The 21857-nt window shown below is 44.5% G+C and overlaps 1 protein-coding gene across 7 annotated transcripts in view; it reads right to left on the minus strand.

Moving 5' to 3' along the window:
• LOC139103435 (myelin transcription factor 1) overlaps window positions 1-21857 on the minus strand; it is a 246360-nt gene that overhangs the window by 106017 nt on the left and 118486 nt on the right. For all 7 annotated transcript variants that reach the window (XM_070658084.1, XM_070658086.1, XM_070658085.1 and 4 more), the window contains one exon: window positions 3-93. In XM_070658084.1, coding sequence (XP_070514185.1) covers window positions 3-93 — 91 coding nt within the window. The remainder of the gene's footprint in view (window positions 1-2; window positions 94-21857) is intronic.

Raw genomic sequence — 21857 nt, forward strand, 5'->3', positions numbered from 1 at the left:
ACCTTGCTGGCGTGCGGTTGGACTGACTGTTCGTGAGAGAGACTGCTGCAAATCGGCCGAGAAGGCAGCCTGCCGTGTTTTGCTCAGATATAACTGCAAAAGGAAGCGAATTACGTGAAATTATTCCTCCGACGTCAATCCTAATTTATAAGCAAAGCATTTCTTTAATTGCTTGTACTATATTAAGAACGAGCTTTGTAATATAAGAAGACAGATGTGTCGTGACTAAAGTCGAGCTTAAGTGCGCTACTTTGAATTATAAAACGAGCGAATAATTCACTTGTAAGCAGCAAATGACAACGTTCGAATTCATTACTTTGATCGCCATTATTCGAAGTACAGACGTTGCAGGTGAAGTGTCACTTTGCAAGATTAATGAGATTTAAAAAAGGGAAACATTATTTCACCATTATTCAACACGCAATGGCATAATTCTATGCCTCGTTAATGAAATAACGACTGCCTTAAACTTTAGTTAATTAACACGTAGCATTGCGAGTAATTATCGGAGAGATACGCGATGCGTGTTCGCGATGGTCCGAGGCTAGTTTCGTAAAAGGGCTGTGGGAGTCCGCGGGCTTTATCGGCGAGATTTGGCATCCCGATCACGTGCCGAGGCCAAGACATCCCCTTTAATATTAGGACCAAATCGGACCGACTCGCTTCGGTATAAAATAAAGGGCTGACATGCGAGCACAGCGGGAGAGCCAAGCCAAGCCGAGGGAGAAACCGAAGCAGAGATAGAGCTCCGCGAGAGCAACGAGGAGAAGCGTGGAAGACAGGCGAGGGAAGGGTGGCTTCACCACCGCGGTGAGGGATGACTGAGCGAGTCGGTTAAACGGGCGTCTTCTTTCATAAATTTGGAGGGCGCCCCCGGATAAAGGTTTAGAATAAATCGTTCGGCCTGTTATCCACTCCGACGTCGGCGGATAACGCCAGACGAGAGCAACCCCGGATAGGTTCAACAATCCCTCCTCAGCCTTCCCGCATGATCACACGTTGTACCTCTTTGAGACGTGTATTTTGCACGCTTTCCATCTACGGCGATGAAATTTAAAGTTTCATAAATATAATAGTACTTCTTACTTTTGCGCCGTGGCAAACGAAAAGTATTCAATATAACTATAGGTAAAAAACAAAAAAAAAAAATTTGTAGAATTAAAGAAAGAAAATTAAATTAAAATAAAAAAATAATAAATTTTGATTATAGTCAACATAATTGAACAAAAAAATATTTAATGGTCGGCATTAAGAAATAATACAGCAAAAATGTATACGTGCATATTGTGTACGGCAACTTACTACACGCAAGGCTGACTCTCTAAAATAGCGAGCGTAATATGAAAGTTCAGACGGGGGTGGCTAGAATGCTCATAAATACATCCTCGAAGATCGCACAAATCGCTCGTTCAAGGCCAATCCCCTTCGACATTCCCTGCAAGAGATACGGGAGGGAACCCTTCTTCGACCCGCGTAGAAATGCGCACGGCGATATGGCGAGTATAAGCAAGTTACATGCACGCACGCATGTGAACATACACGAACGCGAGGTTCGAATATATCATAGTGCAAAAAGAGAAAAAAAAAGGGATAATAATGGAAAAGAAAAAGTAGACGGAAAACGAATAGGTACAAGTAAAAGCAACGAAGAAAGTGAGAAAGACGAGGCCAAACCAGGCAGAAAGCCAGTCCAATTTCTCAAACCTGTCCAATCTGTGTCGTATGCAAAATCAATCACGCTCTACCCTGCCGCACCGTCCTCCCCAGGAGCCCTGGGGGGGCCCCACAATTTTCAAATCTACCCGTAGCCGCGCGGTAATCCAACTCTCGAAGCAAAACTTCTCGCCGACCCAAGGCAGAGTCCTGCTATCGAAGCATCTTTTTCGATCTATTTCGTCTTTTCGAAGACCCCGATTGTACGCATGTATACGCTCAATATCTAAGTGCACGTATGTGCGAACATTTCAGACACAGGCACACGCATCTCTTTCAGTACCGCGATGCTCAATAGTACCGCTATTTTACAATCGATAATTTTTAAACGTAATCATTTACGACCGACATAAATATATAACAACTCGCGCTCGCTCAGATTTTTTGAAATTGTAATATATGTACGTCATTATAAAGACCGTGCTCCCTTGCCGGCGAAATATATACCGACGAAAGAATAATACCCTTTGAAGGCGTCTATTGAGATGCACCCGTAATTCTGGTCAACGTTATAAAGTTTATATTGAGCCTTTGAATCAAGGTAATAATATCGTCGAGTGTGTTCAAAAGGCGAGCCGCGTCGCGGAGGAAGACATTTTAAAAAGTAAAATTCAGAAAGTCATTAGGAACTATCGGCGTATCGGACGTTTGTTTCGCCGTCCCGGCCATTGATATGCATTACCTTCGATCGGCAGCCGCGATCATTAAAGAGATCTAAGGGCGCTCTGTAAGGGTTTCAAGGCCGGGTGGCCGCCTCGAAAAAGTAATTTGTCCTTTGGGGTACGAACTTCAAAGTGCACGCGGGACGAATGTCCCGCGTGCGGGCATGCTACAACAAGCGGCGTTCTACTTGCGCCCCTTTCTACTTGGCGCCACTGATCAGACTTGCTGATTTTTGCCGTCGCAACGTCGGCGTGGACCTTGTCCACCAGCGCCTGTCAAGGGCTCCGGCTGTCGGAGCTCTCAGCCCCGAGAAGACGGAGAGAAGCGAGTGCGCCCACGAGGGGTGCGAAGAGTTTAGCATACGCATTTTGTACATTGAAATCCCGACACGTTCGTCCAACTTTAAATTGAAACTCGCCCGTCGCCCGCATCGTCTCTCGCCGATACTCGCCGCCGTCGCCAATGCCGTTATCGTCACGGTCTTACGGACCGTCGTCGCGATTACGTTAAAGATTACGATCAAAAAGTTCAAAATTCGTAATTAAAATTGAAACATTAATTCTCTTAGGTACATTATTTTTTAATTATTAAGAAACAATTTGCGTCGTTAAGAGCACGCTGTGCTTTTCGCTCGACGTCGAATGTGACTTACGCCGTACGTTATAATTTCTCAAGATGATGTAACGTAGTATTAATGTATTAATAATCAACTCCGTCTCAGTAAGTTTCCAAATCTCGCCGTGACATTACGCGTAAAAATGAATAGTGAAAGATCAGGCATTTTTAATTAAATAATACTAATCACGGAAGGCAGCCCTCTCGCGCGGGCAAATCTCATCTCGTTCTGTTCGTGGACCGTCCCTCCCTCCCTCCCCTTCCCCTCACAAAGCTTCTATCTTTTACTCCGTCTTGCCGAGCTTCTTCTCTTTCTTGGACCCGCGAATCGTCTCTCTTTTAGACTTCGAATTGTAATTAACATTTGGTTCTCCCATTAGTGTAATTAAAGTGCCATTCCATAATCTAGGAGGCCGAGAGAAGAGAAGAGGGGCACCTTATCTTTCAGACTTCAGCCCCGGCTGCGGGGGTCGTTTTAACCCCCGCTGGGCGCCTCCAGCCCCTTTCCGGGTCTACGCCAACCGTCGGTTGCCCGTAGCTTCCTTCGGTGATAACTCCTTTCCGCGAGAGAACTCCTCCCGGTCGGTGGGAGAGGAAAGAAAATCGCGACGGGGAAAAGAAAAACGGTGATTAAAACGTTTGGAAATCCGATATCGTATCTCCGCGTGCCGAGTCGTCTGTTTGAAATCACGCGCACGCAAATCAACTTTACGATTTTAGTTTTTTAAAAATAATTTTTTATTTTCTAATTTTTTTTTTAATATACATACATTTAATTTTAATTATTATCAGGCGTTTAAAGAGCAGATAGGTATATTTAACTATATAAAATATTCAGAGTGTATACACCGGAAGATATCATCTCCAGATTGAACTCACCAAGTCGCGCGAGGTCGTACAAAACGATAAAGATAAAAGGCGAGATGAGGAGGGTGCCGGCAGTGGTAAAATAAAGAAAAGCAAAGAGATAAGAAAAGGGCTTGCCTACGTTGACATTTTCCGGTGGTTGAGTTAATAATGCGCGCGGCACACAACCACGCCGGGCGGGAATGAATTCACAAAGTGCCGTTATAAAGAGGCTCGGATGTGTTTATTCGGGAATTTGCCTTTTTCCAACGTCTCCCCCGCTCAACCCGGATGCCGCGAGATTTTTATCTTATTTTTCGACGACGATCCCGCCTGGGGATTTATATACTTTCGGTCTCGGGATCGAAGAGGGAGGGCGTGTGAGCGACAGAAGAAAACAGAGGGAGGAAGAGGGACGAGTGGACGAAGAAGTCGGAAGAATCACGATGCAATTATTTTCGTTCCAGCTCATGAACGGATTTTAAGACCGTCCGACCTCGATCGCTGGACCGAAGAAGAAAAAGGAAGAGCGTAGTAAGGCTGAAGGCTAGAAAAAAGGATTAACCTCGTCAAGTGGGAGAGTCCGTGACAAAGACGTTAAAGTGGTCGAAGGGGATGAGATATATTGTTCCGAAATCTGGGGTGAAATGCTCACATCGTCGAGCATCATGGGACGGCGAGACACTAATGGCATTTTTATTATTTCTCTCTGGAGCCCTAAAGTAATGGGGCGCCTGTATGGTCCATTGGACACGTGACAGGGTTGACAGCTTCTCACCTTTCCTACGTCTTTCTGCGACACGACGATTTCCTGCGACGCGAGAGCGAAAGAAATCATGCAACTTGTATCACCGTAGACTGTATATCAATCCAAACTGCGATCATTTTTTTTATATCTTTTAATGATATTCGGCGCAATCGTTTAAAAGAAATTTATTAAATTAATTAATCTAAGCTTACGAAAAATATTAATATCTTTTAAAATATTACATATAAAATGCGTTAAATGTTTAAACACAGCTGCTAATAATTTTATGGCATACGTAAGTAAAACATATTCCCCACATATATAGTCTCAATCAAAATATCTAATACCGCAGGATCGCAAATCATAAGTAGCTCGCCGCAATGTACGAGCCATTGCCATCCCGGGCACCCACGGAGCCGTTGGGCTTGTTGGGTTTTGATGAATGAGCCTCACATAAAGCTGAAGTATGGTAAAAGCCGCCGTGGCTACCGCCGTAATATTCTACCCTGGGAGCTTTTAGAATCGCTAATGACTAATGGCACCAAAAGGAGCCCCCTCCAATGGATGTTGCCTCGGTTCACGGATTAGCGTTTCGTGTGATTCCATCTCGAAATTTTTGATCTCGTCATTTAAGGACGCAAACCGGTCTTGCAGTTACGAAACCTTTCATTTGCTTTCACTCTTTTATAGTGACATTTTGCTTCTAAGCTTTGTTATCCCAACGGTTAACAAAAAAAGTATATAAAAATTAAAAAAAAAACAAATAACAAAAAATAATAGTAATAATAAATTTAAAAAAAAAAAATATATATATATTAAAAATATTAAAATATATTACAAGAATCTTTTTTCGTACTTTAATTCTATTATTAATTACTATTTTTATAATTGCTATATATCGTAGAACACGCGGTTAAATAAGAATCAATTTTCCTTTTCACATAATATTTATTTCCATTTCTCTCGTTTATAATACGACGTAACATTTTTAACATCGCATAAATATCGCACGTGCACATCAGGTATTACCCGGCGGTCTCGTCAGCGAGAAGTTTGAGCTCGCTCGAGTATTATGAGGAACCACGAAACATCGTGCGAAATAGGCAGGGCGCTTAGATGAAGCTTACGATTGCTCGTGGACCGAATGGCTAACGAGGAGGAAACGACGCGATATCTCGCACGGGAAAGAAAAAGGAAGAGACAGTAGATGCCAGAGGGTTGCCAGGTCCAGAGGTGCAGATCGGAGCCCAGGGGTAGTGAAAGGGGGAGCCAAAAAGTACTTTAATATACGGCAATCCCCTTGGCTTCGAGCTCGCAAACTCGGACCGAGCGGTTCTACGTCCGCCTCCGCGTATTTCTCTCGTTTTGTCGCCACGTGGCTTCCGATGAAATTTGGCATCTTCTACATGGGCCGCCTTTGATGCTCGCTACTTCCATTCTAATTGCGGAAACCTGCCGCGTTCGGCTTGCGAAAGTCACCACGGTACAAAATGAAAATCGTACAAAGCTGCGCATATGCGCAATTCCGTATACGCAGCCCGCGTAACAATTTCTGCGATATAAAAAAATATTAGGAAGCTATGTTTTCATACGATCGCTTTAATAATGCCGCGTTAATGTATCTGAAAAATGTTAGGAGCCCGTTTTTCGCTGATGAATCTCTTAGCATCGCCGAAACCCGATTGCGGCTAAAGAAAGCAGACGGCGTGAAATCGCAAAATTACGTGAGCGCACATGTGACCGTCTGAAAAGGAGCTAAGTACGAAGCCAATCTGTTTATCCTGAATAATGGAGGTAAATGAACGACTCTATACAGAGTGAAGCAGGCCAATAATTGAGAAGCGACGGGGACAGAGAGGCACGGATCCCTCGCTCGATCTTCCTTCTCTTTTCTTTGCCAGCTGATCACGCTTCTAGGCGGTTAAATCCCACGAGAATCCAACGCCAATGAGGAACTATCTCGTGAACGAACCAGTCATTTATCCTTTTATCGAACTCCCTATTCCTGGACGACGGACTTTAACGAGCGACGACTTCTTGCCGGCGAACAAATGCGGAAAAATCAACGGGAACGCTCCCTTGCAATAAGTTTGACGTTTCGCGGAAAAATAAATAAATTCCAGCTGCATACAGTTGTAGCGAGATGTATATGAATTTACTTTTTGTTTTCAATAATTATTCGAGCATTCATTAATTTTTCGATTCATCTCCGATACTCTAGCTCTGAATTTCACGTAAACTTACCTAACTAGATTTACCGCTAATTATCGTCAAGAAACCGTTCGCGTGTAATTTGTTTATACCCCGGCCATACTCACCCAGCCATAACTCCTTGACCCTATCCGGCCCTTCGTTCTGCAATGTTCACGTGCGGCGCCAGAACCGCGTCGATTATCGCGTCTGCCCTAAGAGATTTCCTTGGAGGAAATCGAAATTACGACATTCTACACGGGATCGTATCCACGCAAGCATAATTATAAGAAAACACTGTAGGCTTTATAGCTACCACAAATGCACTTGCAAATCTCGGTGACGCTAATTTATATTTTAACGGAATTTATTAATTTTTTTAAAGATTATAAATTTTATTTTTTTTTTTAATGCGGTTCTTTAATATCGGTGTTTATCTTTAAAAAATGTTAAGTGTTCTTCGTATTACCTCTAAGGCTTATTGCTCTCAAATGCTCAGGCAAAATCGTCACGATTATTGCGCACTGTCGCGTTGAAATAGATTTTCGCGACGTCTTCCAAAGACGTCTGTCAGGTCGCACGACTGCGCTAACTGAAGCTGTTGCAAGGTATTGGGAACGAGATCCCGGACTTCTCTTTAACCCGCGTCGGGGCGTAAACGGCGTAAAAGCGGCACCACCCCCTTATCTACATATCAAAAAGGCAATCCGGGGAACTCGCTTATGTAAACGGCGTGGGTGGCCCCGTGTCCCGAGCGGGGATGAAAAGAATTTCGAAATCCGCGCGCTAATAAACCTGCTCTCTGGCACCGCGACGACCGCCGTCGAGGGAGGCCCTGACGAGGTATTCGTGGGGTTAAGCTCTTTAAGCCGCGGATTAAGCGAGGTGGCACGAGAATTTAAAGTTCCGCCAAGCCGACGAGGCCCGAGCAAACTCCGGGCACGTATATCGCACAGACACAGAAGTCGCAATCAAAAATATATTAACTTCCGGTAGATCACATGCATGCCGCCGAGCAAATATAAATTTTTACAAAAATTTTCAGAGTAAATTACGCTTTCGGTTCAAAGCCGCGTCTCGGGGACATTTACGAAAGGAACGTATTAATATAATTATAAAGCTTCTCGCTACATTTTCTCTTTCGTTTTCTCTTTGACAAAAATAATACGGTGTTTAAAAATAATTAAAGCGGGCAATAATATGCGCGCGATCTTTTTGTGGCGCTACCCATCGCGACCCCACCGAATCCTCGACCTATGAAAACGTCAGGGACCAGCAATCACGGCGGAAAGAATTTAATCAGCTCAAGGACCAGCGAGCATTTCCAGGCGAGAGAATTCTCCAGCCTCCTCGCCTCCCTGCACTCAACTCACCTTCGATCCGTTCCCGTCCCCATGACGCTGAGAGGATAGGTATATCCCTCTCTCATGCTACCAACTCTCGCCTCTAATTCGAGCGTTCGTCAGACTGCACACACGAGCCATTATGTGGCCGGTTCTCATTAGCATTTAATGCCGGCAAAACTTTGATTTGCCGGCGGTCGAACAGGCCGTCCACTCATACCGATTACAATTTCCGCCAAATTCACGAGCTTATACCTTATAAAATCCTCCCTCGCCCTCCATCTACCTCTCTTGACGGCTGATTTTGAGTAACTATTATTTTGTTCAAAAGGGATTCGAAAATCGGCACGGCTGGGATTTAGGCGAAGCGGACATTCGTTATCCGCTTAATTAGATAATAATCTCGGTTCTTACCGCGACGTCGTCTTGCGATTTCGAATATTAAATTCCTTTGTGCTAAATCAGTAATACACAATGATTGAATATAAACCGCGGGCATATAATTAATTTCAAACAATATTATTAATATTTAATTCGAAGGGAATGTCTCAATTGTTTTTATCTAAATTTAATTTACATTAATCAGTGTATATTGCTTTCTAAACCCGTCAAGTCATTTTAATCTACATTTATCAGAGTCTACCATTAAAATTAATTAACCTTGTTAATACCGATGACTCGAGAAATAGACTCTATATCAACACAGACTATATAATTTAATTAATATTCCTGCTTCGATTAAATCCCAACCTGCACGTGAGCCTTGAGCCTGATAAGCGATTAATCCTGCACGGCCCCGATAAGACGATGCCACGAGACAAAAGGGTATATAGGTGGTAAGGTAATATCTAACGTCGCGTTGCGCGAAACGAGCCAATTAAGTGGACCCTACGAAATTGATTTTTAATTGAACCGACAAAACCGATGACGTTAATAACTGCTAGGTGTAGCGCGAAGCGGTTAATCAAATTTTAACCGCAAACTGCTGGAAATAATACGCCGCGATCCCCTAACAAAAAGTTTCGCGACTAATTAACACGTCTCTCCACGCTTGATATATTAATTACAGTCTAGCGACGATGTTTGGGACACTTTCTACATTACATCGCGAACAAATGTATAATTATATCGTTATATAAAAGAAAGTTTTGCGGAGCAAGCCAAGTACAAAAATTCGGCGGCAAATGTACATTCTCGTTTGCAAGAGGCAAGAAATTACGTTCTCGAGGATCGTACGGGTACGGCGACGGGAAACAGCGCGAGTGGAGCGCGCGTAAACGAGCGAAAGCGTCCTCGTAATTTTACTTAGCCCGAGACGTATCCAGTTGGGCAGCCTCGCAATCCCGCCATCATCATCCTATCGCCTCGGAGAACCCTAAGCCCCACTCGCCCGCCTTTTGCGGCTAATGTCTTTTCTGTGTCGCGCTAGTCGTCGTCCCCTGGCACAGCGCCGACGGACGGTTCTGTCGAGGCATTATCCTATTTCGCGAGCCATTCTCTCGTTGACGTCGGACTCGCGCGGATAACGAACAACGAGTAGGTCCCTCCTCGTGGAATTCACCCCCGGGTCCGAAGATACTATCAGCGTATCCGCGCTTAATGACGAAACCCAGCGCAATCTGACCTTCGTTCACGCACGTACATGGCAGGCGCACGAATTCGCCAACTTCCAGCACGAGTTAGTACGGATCCGTTAATTGTTATGCGCCGCGCATTACGCCGCGCGTAATCATATCCGTTCCCGTGACCGTCTCGCCATTTATTTCGCGGTTTTTGAGCAAAAAGAAAAAAACCCGCCTTGTACTGTTCTCTAAAAATTAAATTATATTAATTAAATAAATTAAATCAATAATTAAATTATTAATAAATAATTATAGTAAACCAGGAAGGGAGGTACTGTATATGAAGGCGGGTTACGAGATAAATCGATTTTCAGTATTCACGTCATTTTAAATCACGACGTGCCTGCAAGACTGACGATCACGATGATTAACTTATGCGACTTTTCGAGATTAAAGACTCAGTTGCCTGACGCTTCGTAATACAGCGACCGGCGGAAGCCGACACTGCATCACACGGTAACGTAAGAACCGAGCAATTTGTTGGTATCAGGTGCGCAGGCTATCTCAACTCGTAAGCCCCCGGTTTCGTCCTCTGCCGGCAATTAACTCCATTACCACTCTGTAACATCGTAGGCCAGGCTGCCTGCCACGCGAAGTGTGCGCAACTTGTTAAGCCTTTGGGCTCCGGACTTTAGGCCCTTCGGAGCCCGAAGGGACGCGGGATAAGATCGTGTGACGACGCCCGCGTTATGCCGCACCAATGAGACGTTTCGGACAATATCGACGGAACGAAAACTCGAAAAATACGAAAGGCGCCAACGTAAAACGTTATCTAATTATACTTAAACCGGAATAAAAGAAAAAAAATATTTAAGCGAGAAAAAAAAAGAATAATAAAACTGAAATAGCGAACGAACGTGCGATATACGAAGCTACCTGCTCGAAATACATCGCATTTCGCAAATAAAGTTGCGCGATGTCTTACTTTCGGAAAAGCAATGACCCACCGCGGCGCTTCGGCGATGATACATATCCGCGCGATATTAGTATTGTACCGAGAGGGACGGCAACTGGGACTCCTGCATCTCGCAAACGTACGAGTCCCCATGAGTGCGCGCCGTCATATAACTCCGTCAGTTCAATTCACATATTCATAGGGAAATGGCAAGGCGAGAGGTGGAAGAGTCGGGCTACTTGGGGGGGCAAAACGCGCGGCTCCGTGTAACTGTATTGTGTGCCTACGTGTGTGCATGTGTATGTCGCGATTGCCACCGGCCGCGACCTCATGCATACATCACGGGCAGAAAGTGATGGAACGCACCCGCGGCACCCTGGGTCATCTCACAGCGGCGAGACCGTCACCCTGACTGATTGCCAACTCCCATGCTAGACTGCGACGACAACGACGACGATGATGACGACGACGACGAGAACAACTTCTCTCGACTGCCGCTATTCCGTCACATTGCCGCGGTTTCAGAAACGCGCGCGGAAGGTACCCCGTAAATCATGAGACTACTCCTAGATCACGTTGAAGATTAATGACAACTGGAACAACGCCGGAGGTCTCGTACATCTATGTCCCTGGTTAAATGTGGGTTATGTGTAAGAATATGTAGCCGTCGGAAGAAGTAGATTCGATAACATTAACATTTTTTTTAGGTAGTTTAGAATTTTTACAATCAATAAAAAAAAAATATATAAATTATATAATAATTAATATATAAATATAATATAAATTTATCGAATAAATATTAAATAAATCTCTGTTCGAAGATTGTGAAATAATACGCGGTCGTGTTTTTGGCTTATCGGATGAAGCGCATGATTAATGTTGATTAGCTAATGTCAAGATGTTGCGATTCGTAATGTAGCTCAATGTCGCTGCGCCAAAACGTCCCTCGTAGAACGCGACGCTGCTATGAGCAAAGAGGCGGAAGGTAGTAACAGAGAAGACGACGTAGTGTTTACGGGCGAAGCAGCATTAGATGGATGTAGTCAACGCGTAATTGCTACTGACGCCGTAGCTTACTTCCTGCATCTAACAGCTGCCGTCTCTAACATTTGTTTTGACGAGCAGTCACATTAATTAGCGAGTTTACTTTAAATAATATTTAAAAAAAAAAAAAAAAAAAAACGCTATCTTATGCGCTTAAAAATTTTAATTCTGTTTTTAATTATAAACGTACTTTAATTACAACAAATAAAAAAAAATCAATTTGTATTATTCAGCCGTTGCGGTAATCTCGCTCTAAGAAACGTTTACGTTACTCGGCAATCCCGGCGAATAAACGCGGGTCATTTGATGCTCACAAATATTTGAGATGCGCGATAACAAAATTCTTATTCCGCTTCGATGACCATCGATGGTCAGAAGCCGTTTTTCGGAGCTTCCTTCTCGAGACCCACAAGTGACCATTGCGAAAAGGGTGTTCAAGAATACGCGAACGGAGCGAGCCAGGGAAACGGAGGGGGTGTAAAGGCAGAGGTCGAAGGGATGGATCGAGGTCTAAGCACGTTCTCACCCTTGGCACCGCTCGTGAGGACCCTCGGAGGGCCTAACGAGCGGCTTTGTCATTTCTATACGTCCCGTCCCGTTCTTACCGCGTGCGTTCTCCGTCCGATGCTGTCTCTTAATGACGGTTGCCAATACCGAGACACGTAAATAGGTGCGGACCCATCGCGTTACAGCTACGCGCGACAAGCGTGGGTACATGCTCGCTTACCGTCGTTACGCTGAAGACCGCGTTTGCATTCACACGTGCCGGCTTGAATCCGTGGACACTTTGAATGCGTATTAGCGCTAATTTCGGGAAAGGACAGACTTGCATTAGTATTACAGAGCTTGCGGTGACGATTTGGCGGAGCTTTCACAATCAGCGCATAGAAATTTACATCCTTGATGCTAATTAAACAGTAAGAGGTATTGCTCTTACGGTGCAATAATAATATTAGTTTCTCCACAAAATAATTATTTTAAAAATGTATTCTTAATTTCTGGATATAAGTCTGCGCTTTATCCGAAACTAAAATATACTTCGGTTGTACTTCAAAATAATTTGAATGTTCGGAGGAAGTCGTTTTTCTTAAAAAGACGAGGCCGAACACTGTCTCCAACAGGAAATGCTGATTAGCATCCGGTGGAAACAAACTTTCCAAGTCGATGCCGCGCGTGCTCGCGTCTACCTCGAGATTCTAATGGATTCTCATTTAAATAGAAATCTCCCACCGATACAGCGGGTTGGGGGAGTACGTACGACAGAATGGAAGGACGGTCGAAGTGTGTTTGCTAGCCAAGTAATGGCCACGAAGGGTCCTCTCCTCGGCGTGGTCCTCCGTGGACAGGGTCGCGTAAAGATGAATGCGTAGAGAATGACCGAGCAAACAAGCCAAATTCAAGATATAAGCCTTATATGGAATTTGCCCTAATCATGTATTATATAATCACGAAATAAATCGGAAAATTTTAGCGTAATAAACATTTCAATCGTATTTTTAACACAATAAAAATTACAAGTAAATCTACAAACAAAACGAGAAACGTAAAAATTAAAAAAAAAACGTATAACCTTTTTTTTAGAAAAATTTTCTTTTAATAAAGCTTTATATTAATTTAAATACTAACATGTCTATATTAATATGTTTTATTTTGTGTTACAGTTACTAGCAGAAATCTACAACTCCGCTGAAGCTCATGCAGATTGGTAAGTCGCATGATTTCTTTTTTTCGTAGTTTGTAATTAGAGTCTTTAAAAAAATAACGCGCGCGTAACGAGCGCATGGTTTCTTCTACTTTGTATTAAAATTAAGAAAAAAGGAAAAAAGATTTTTCTCAAATAGAGCGAACGATTCGCAAATAAAGAACGGCAGTTCTATGTAACGATTCCCTACATAATGCTGCCCGTAGCTTTTTCCTGCCATTGAATTTTCACTCCATTTCGCGACCACGTCACTTCCTGCCAGAGTTCGTATCGTTCTCCCGACGAAGAGAGCACAGCAGTGCCCTGTATACAAGCACATTGGTACGTTCGTTACAATGGCGTCCTTGGTCAGTCGACTGACGATACTTTACATGCAAACAGAAAGCGTTACATCTCCCTGACCACCAGACAAGGAGACAGTAAATTTTCAAAACTGCCGACGCCAGTCCGGGCCTTATCTCTGATTCGTCTTTGTCCTTCTTCCGTTCTTTATACTCCTGACCACTCGGTCCAAACTAAAGCAAACACAAATCTATGCTACTGATAATAAAAATTTAAATGATAAAGAGGTCAATTTTTTTTGTAATCGTAAAATTATATAATCGCGAAAAGTTATCATAAATTGTTTATTACACTGCAAGGTAATCATTTTTTTTTTTATAAATTGTATAAATTTATCGTACCCATTCGTTAAATTACCAACACAGAGCCGAGTAACGATATCATACGTATAGAGAGATTCTTTAAAATCACCGCTTTCAATGGTTGCATCGGGCACAAAACTAAGGAAGAGAACAGAAGGACGCGAAATCAAATCAAAGTTAGAAAAGCAACTCGAATCCGGAGTGGAATGCGAGAGAAGAAGAAAGAGCTCGGTTTCGAAGTAAACGGAGAAAAAGAGCAAGAACGAAAGAAGACGACAGTATAGGGAGAGGGGGACGTAGAGGGGGGGTACGGAAGGACGGCTGGGTGGCTGTTCTCGCCGATCAAATTTCCAGAATGGTTCGAGCTCCATTAAACAGGTCCTACTTTCGCTCCTGCAGTGAGCGAGCTCGACTAACCCGTCGCAAAACGGTCGACGAATGCCCCCGTGAGCCTGCAGAAAGATAGTTCCCTCCCTGCTTTCTCTCCACCGATTTCTTGCGGCTCGGAAAATCGATCTACGGATTCACTCCACCCCCCGGGAGATCCCGCGCGATTGAGCTCGATCCTTTGTCTCACGGTGCAGTCGTTCGTTTCAATGACACCGGGTTCCAAAATAAGAAATCCGGGACGCGCTTTTAGCGATCGTATTTGAAATGGCCGCTCGCGATCAGTATGAATCTTCCGGCGTAAGCTCGGGGAAACGTAGAGTCTCGCGTGCGCGGATTCATTTTAACAACGTGAGTCTGATAGAGCATATGATATTCTACTGATAATCCGCAATCTCAAGTATCAACAGCGATACTTTGCCGCTTGTTACCTTACCTATCCTATGACAAGAAACTCTTTGGGGGAGCGGGCTTTCAAACTAAGGGCTTACGTTTACCTTTGCGGCGGGCTCTGATAACTGCCAAGGATACCACCTCACCCCCGAAAGTTTGTCTACCGGCGTTATCTTGCGTCGTCGCCATCTTCGTCGTCGTCTTCTCTCGGTATCGACAACTCGTCTTACTTTGCCTCCATATTTCCCCGGTCCAATATCCGCATTGTCTCGTCTCGTCCCGTCTCGTCTAAGTCTCCACGTGTGTCTAAACTCATCTCGTGAACTCTTCCCCCCGCCGGTGCCCCCTTCGGTGCCCCCCCTCTTGCTGCGTTACTCAGTCGCCTCTTACGCGAGTTTGCGCCCGAAAATCAGCCTCCACCCTTGCCTACGAACGGGTCTTTGCCCCAGGATAGGGCTATCAAATGCACGTTGCGTCTTCTGACTGAGCCACATCGCTTATGATCCTGGACCAATAACCCTCCCCCTTCTCTTCTCTTTCCATTTAAACGCACTCTTTGCACGCACTTTTCTTAAGCTTACTAAATCGATATATTATTCAAGCTTTGAATCGTTAATATAAAAGCAAAGAAATAAAAAAAAAATTAATAATTAATAATAAAAATAATAATAATTTAAATTATATATAACGTTTTAAACACATTACGTCGCTAAATTTATACGGATCGGTAAGATATATAGCGCGAGCTATAATAGGCTCTCGTTGAAGATGCTTTAAAAAAAGCCACGTCTTTTACGATGATCCCGAAAGCAGTAAGGCACCGATGACTCGTGCCGTGTAAAGAGTTTATCGAAGAAGAAGGCCGTTAAGGGTAAAGGGTGGTTTGCGAGCATGGTAGAAGCGGGACGGAGAAGTCTAGCGGGACAATCTCATCTCGATCCCGTCGTACATCGTGCCACCCGAGGCCCTACATCTCCGACGACCTCGTCCTACGTCCCTCTAAGGGACCCGTACACCCTCCAACGACTCCACCATTCTGCCAGCCCCTCCCCATTCACCATCGCGTAGGTACACCGGGTCCTGCGACCCTCGACGTGGCAAATTGAGCACACTCGCCCCCTCACCGGGGAGAAAGAGAGAGCTACGTTACGAGCGATATATGTGGACTATTCGACAGACAAACGACTCTCCCTCCCTTCTTCAAACTTCTGTCGCGGAGCGCTGCCTTTTTTCTCTCTTTCTCTCATTCTCTCTCTTTCTCTCTCTCTCTTCTCTGACTTTTTACTCGGAATTGTCTGGAGCAGCGGAGTAAACAGATAATGACGATCGCAAGGAACATCCCGGTTCCAACTGAGAGTAAAACGCATTCACATCAAAGGGCCGTTAAAAGTTCCACTCGCTAAAGATATCGGAATACCCAATGTCCTACATCGATAAGCTTGTACGATCGATAAAAGAAACGCCAGACTGCTTTATGAAAAGCGATAAAATGTTCCGCCGTAATTCACGGTGCTTTGATAATTAATTCGTCCGAAATTCGCGACAGGCGAAATAAATTTAATAAAATATTCTACAACACTCAGATTTGAGTGAAAATAATTTTAAAAGAAGCAAAAAAAAAATGCATTCTTATTATATTCCGTGCGTTCTGATCGAATTCTGCATTCTCGCTTTGCGTTAGGGAAGCCAATTTCGCAATGACGTCGTCCTCGTAAATGTTGCAGCAACAAGAAAGTTTAGTTTATCATGAGTTTATTGCGAATTAAGTAGCGGGAAGGTGAGCGCGAGAGCGGCGGCTAGAAATATTCCGGGAGCTTTTCATAAATACTGAACGACACCCAGGGCGAATCCAGACGCGCTGGTAGCACCCCTGAATCAGGCTCATCTCGCGCCAGCGCGCGGCGGTTTTCGCCCGGGTCTAATAAAGGGTTAATTAATACGCTTTAAACCGTCGCTCTCTCGAAAGGGGTGGCCGGGGGTGCGACGCGACCTACAAAGCGCTCCGCGTTGGATGCGAGAGAAAGAGGCGGACGGCCGTCACTTTCACACCGCCTCGGATCAAATCGAATCGCTAGGCGTTATCGCGTGAATCCCCTTCTGCGAGACGGCGCAGAACGAGAAGAGAGATAAAGCCAGAATTAAAAATAAAGAAGTTTAAAGAGCACGTTTTCCAGCCTTTCGAATAATAATAAATAGCAAGCTTTAAAATGGCGTTAATAATTCAATTTTTTCTCTTTATACAACGTAGTTAAAATGACAAGCAGAAAAGAAAAAAAAAAAATCTGTCTTGTAACGCTCGCGTAATATGTACAGCCGTGACTTACGAGGGAAACGATCGGCAAGATTATTAAGGATTCCGATGTCAGACGATGACGGAATTGGGGAATTATTGTGCAGCGTGCGCGCTCACGCGGAAAATCCCGGTGTAACTATCGGAGGATGCGTAATTATCTCGCTGATGTGACACGGGGAACGGCGCGAGACCGTATAAAGTCGGCGACGTTACCGGTAAATCCCGTACGGCGTCGTCCGCAGACGGGGAGGAAGCAACGAGATGTCTCCTTCTCGGTAAACCCAATTTATTTCGTTCCGGGCAAAAGGGAGGTGAGAGCGAAACGAGAAAGCCCTTCTTCACGGGGTGGGCGCCAAACGGTGATGCCACCGGCGACTTGTGAACCACTTGTCGCTGTTACGGCCCCATAAATTCACAGTGCCGCCGACAACAACGACGACGACGACGACCTGAGTCACATTCTCGCTCTCTCTTTTCCCGCCTCTCCACTTTCTCGTCCGGGCTGCTCGTGTTCGGACACCTACTTAGCCGCGCCTCGGACTTAAGACAGACAAACGCGAGATCGTTAAGCTATCTAATCGAAATCGGCATGTATATTTCTCGTTTTGACTGTCACGTATAACCGCGTTATTTATCTTTCGTCAACTTTACGTATAATTGAATTTCAATTAATTAATGTAAAAAAAAAAAAAATTATGCAAATGAGTGAATAAAGAACGCTGCTTTCTTTATTTATCTTTCGTCAACTTTACGTATAATTGAATTTCAATTAATTAATGTAAAAAAAAAAAAAAATTATGCAAATGAGTGAATAAAGAACGCTGCTAAAGCCAACGGGAATGATGAAGATGTGAAACGAAAGATGAGACAAGAGGAAGGATCAGAGGGAGAAGAGAGATAGACAGAGAGGTAGAAAGAGAAACGGAGAGAAATGATAGGCTTCCTGCATCCGACGTCTCGTCGAGGAACGTAACATAACGAGATGAAGTCAGTCGTGTATGACGTCACGGTAGTGGGCGTCCTCTTCGTTGCGCTAGCTCGCTTCCTGGCGACTGTTTCCGTGAAACGGTGGAGGCCGTCAACAAAGGACGGCCAGCCACCCAACGAGAAAGGGAAGACCCGTCTCGTCATATCTCTGCGTAGTCGTATCAGGCGAGCGCTCCTTGGGTCGCACTTCGCGAGCCGTCGGTGAAATTTCAGAACGAGTTCTCCCACATCGTTTCGTTGATAAGAATCTTTTTCACTCGCAGAAATTTGCTCTAACAAGAGTAATACGCAGACAATTATATATATAAATTAATGTAAAAAAATAAGAGAGATCCCGCGTGCGCAGAAAAATTAGCTGATTTCCATATAACGACGCGTAAAGATTTAAGATCGCAAAGTAAGTCGCCACTTTTCGAACGATCATTGCCACGCATTGAACGGTGCGTCGATAAATGAAATTCCTCGGGCCATCGCGCGCCCATAAAACTGTTTTGGCCGACACGCACAGCCAATTCTCGGAGTCCGGCGCTTCTTCGAGCGTCAGTGTCAGTTTCGGCGTAGTGCAGGCCGGCGAAAAGGGAGACGGAAGCACGGAGAGAACAGGAAGAACGGACGGGCGGACGAGAGTTGTCAAGGGGGGTGTACCGTATATATATATATATATATATATATATATATATATATATATATATATATGAGACTCCCATTGAACGTTGTAGTTTGAAAACTTTGGACGTTAAGGGAAAGGGTAGCGCTGGCTGTGCCGAGGACGTATTGCGAAAACTCCGTGCGGACATTCTCGAGACGTAGGGAATCCTGTAGAACGACGCTGCAGGGATCTCCTAGATATCGCTTCGATTTAAAGAGTGCCAGACTCGCGGCAAGACGACGGAGACACCAGGATTTTGGATTCTATCGGAGTAACGACCGGCGCGGAGGCGGAAAGAGGTCTCGTCCCCGGCAAAATCCAAAGATGAACGTTGAGGAAGCGTCACGCGACAGAAATAGAAATCTCCCGATCGGTCGCCGCAGCATGGAAAAAATAAACGCACCGTGAAACGTCAGAGGTAAAATCCCACGTCATCCGCGAGCGGCATCATTCACAAAACATTGATCTAAAGCGGTAGAGAAATAGCTATATGCCGGGAGATGCCATAGAGTTCAACGTAGCGTATGATAACCGCACACGCACATACCAGCTCGAGTCGATTATCTTATAGAATTACAATCGGAACAAACGTTTCGCTTAATCTGTCCTTTATAGACCATTTTGTGCAAAGAAATATTATAAATTTTAGATTAACGTAAAGATGTTCGATCGCCTTGTCAAGCTTAATGAGATAATTATCGTACGGATGGCACAGTCTCGTACTTATTGCTTAGAAAAAAAAATAAATAAATAAAATCAAATAAAAAAAAAAGAGTTGCACGAACGGAATTCGGATCGCGCGGCGAGCAGATTCGCCGTGTAATATTTCAGCGCCATTATCGAGTCTCCGCGTGTCTTCCTACAAAGGGGAAATCAAAGAAAGGAGGGAAATGCCAGGCAGAACGAGTCAATAGCTTCGCCGCTATGAAGCCGGCATCACGAAACAAAGGGCGAACGAGTGAACGGAAACCCTTTGAGAAAATCCTCAACCTCCTATCCTGTCTTTTCTTGGCTCGTGGGTGGGATTGCATTGCCGCTCCGCCTGCATTCTTTTAAAAAGATTCTTCCGCTCTGGTTAACATCTTGCGCCGGTCTGCAAAAATAGCTGAAGCAGCGCGAACAATTCGTGGAATTTTGCAGCGTCGCACAACACAGAGGAAGCTGCATTCACGGTGAACGAAGAAATTTTGCAATGAGAATATAGAGGAGAGCGCTTTATCATTTATCTCCTTCTCGTAACAATAAGGTGATATATAAACGCGATCGGTTAAGAAGTACCTCGCTATTTCTTGCATCACGTAGATACGAATTTAAAACTTGTCCCGTCGTTCGTCGTTGCAACAATGGGCCATCGGTACCGTCAAAGATAGCAATTTTCAGGTAATAGTTCCAGTCCAAGACTACCCTCGGAACACTTTGTCCATTTCGTCAAACTGAAGATGGCTTTTAAACTCAGTCGCGCCGCTATTCACCGTCGCGCTCTATCAGGCAAGACCTCGCACTAATGAAGGACGACCGACGGGAACGGGTGTGGGTGGGTCCAACGACGCGGGCAAAGGCCAACAGGTCGCCATTAGAGCATACTGTTTCGAACTACTAATAGCCAATTCATGCGACGACCCAGCCTCGGCTGCAAGTCTGCTTTCCTTCCCCGTAGTCACCGTGACTAAGACTCACATAAACGTACGCGACTATAAAACCCGCCTTTATTTTAATCGATTAATTGATTGAATCGAATTAAATTTTTTTCTCTCGCGATAATTTAATAATCGCAAAAAATTTGGAAAGTAAAAAAAAAAAAATATTTTAATATATTTTATAAACTAAATTAATTTTTTTAATTAAAATCAATTAAAATAAAATCGAGCTTTTAGTTTCTTGCGTAAAATCAGATTTTCACGGGAAATCGTAGCGACGAGAACGCTGTAATCGTCTTTAAAATTTGTCGCGTTCTGCTCCGTAACGGAGGAGATTCGACAGGAGTTCTACACATCGGGTAGGCATGTAGCTACGTCGGATATACGAGCTAGTTCCCCACGGTCCGCACCCTCCTTCGTACAATGCTTGGTCTTCGTCTTGCGCGCTCTACCCGCGTAATTACGAGGGGAAAATTAAGCACCGACACAGCCGCCGGTCGGTCGGACGGTCTGCCGGTCCTCTCGCTTCGTTAACGAGAGGGAGGGACGAGGCTTCACCCAAGGAGCGAGGAAGAAGATACCATGTAAAAGGAAGTAGTCACGTTCCTGGTGCTTGCACGACAAAGACGACGAGGTAGAGAAGCTTGTGCCAGCCAACTGCCAGCCTTCTTAGATCTCGACGATGGATCGAGCCACAAAGCGACCATTAAAAGATCATATCAGTCGGCATCACGGCTTCAGAGATCCGCCGACGGAATATCTCGACAGCCGCTAAAAGGAACGAAAAGGCGTCTCTGCCTGCTGCTATCGTCACCTATTGAACAAGACAAATCTTTCTCGCTACGTTTCCGTCTGCGCGCATTAATTTCACTTTTTATTACAACTTATTTCCACGCATTTAAATCGTTTAATAAAAAAAATTGTAGAAAAAGAGGAAAAAGAAAAAAAAGCGCATACAATTTTTTTCTGTAAACTATTTAGAGCCGCGAATAAACCGACCCGAAGTATCATTTTCATTTCCTATCGGCAAAAATTTCGACGGTAACTCAAATTTTCTCGAGGGACTAAGTGATTCAACTAAACAACGGGGCTTACGCTTTGTCGGAACTTCTGAAAGATATCGCTACATTACGGCTTACGGAGGCTGCCGTTCTCCGCGAGGACCGTCCTTTCTCGGTGCAAGCGTTTCTTTCGCACGTACGCAGCGTCTCTCCACTTTCTTAATCCGTTGCGCCGCGCGGAGGATTATTTTACGAGCCTGCGGTGCCACGGCATCAGCTGCGTCTTCGATATGATCCCAGCCCTCGATAGAAGCGAAAAAGAAGGAGGGGGGAGGAGGGGTGGGAAGCCACGACGCCAGTGAAAGACCACCCTCTAATGCGAGTTAATAATACTCCCCTATTTTTTAAGAGTCACTATTTTATTTATAAGATACGGACCTATACGCGTAGAAGGATATTTACGGGGTAAGCGACTATTATCTCAT

This window comes from Cardiocondyla obscurior, linkage group LG06 (assembly GCF_019399895.1).
Source record: "Cardiocondyla obscurior isolate alpha-2009 linkage group LG06, Cobs3.1, whole genome shotgun sequence".
Taxonomy (NCBI): Eukaryota; Metazoa; Arthropoda; class Insecta; order Hymenoptera; family Formicidae; genus Cardiocondyla; species Cardiocondyla obscurior.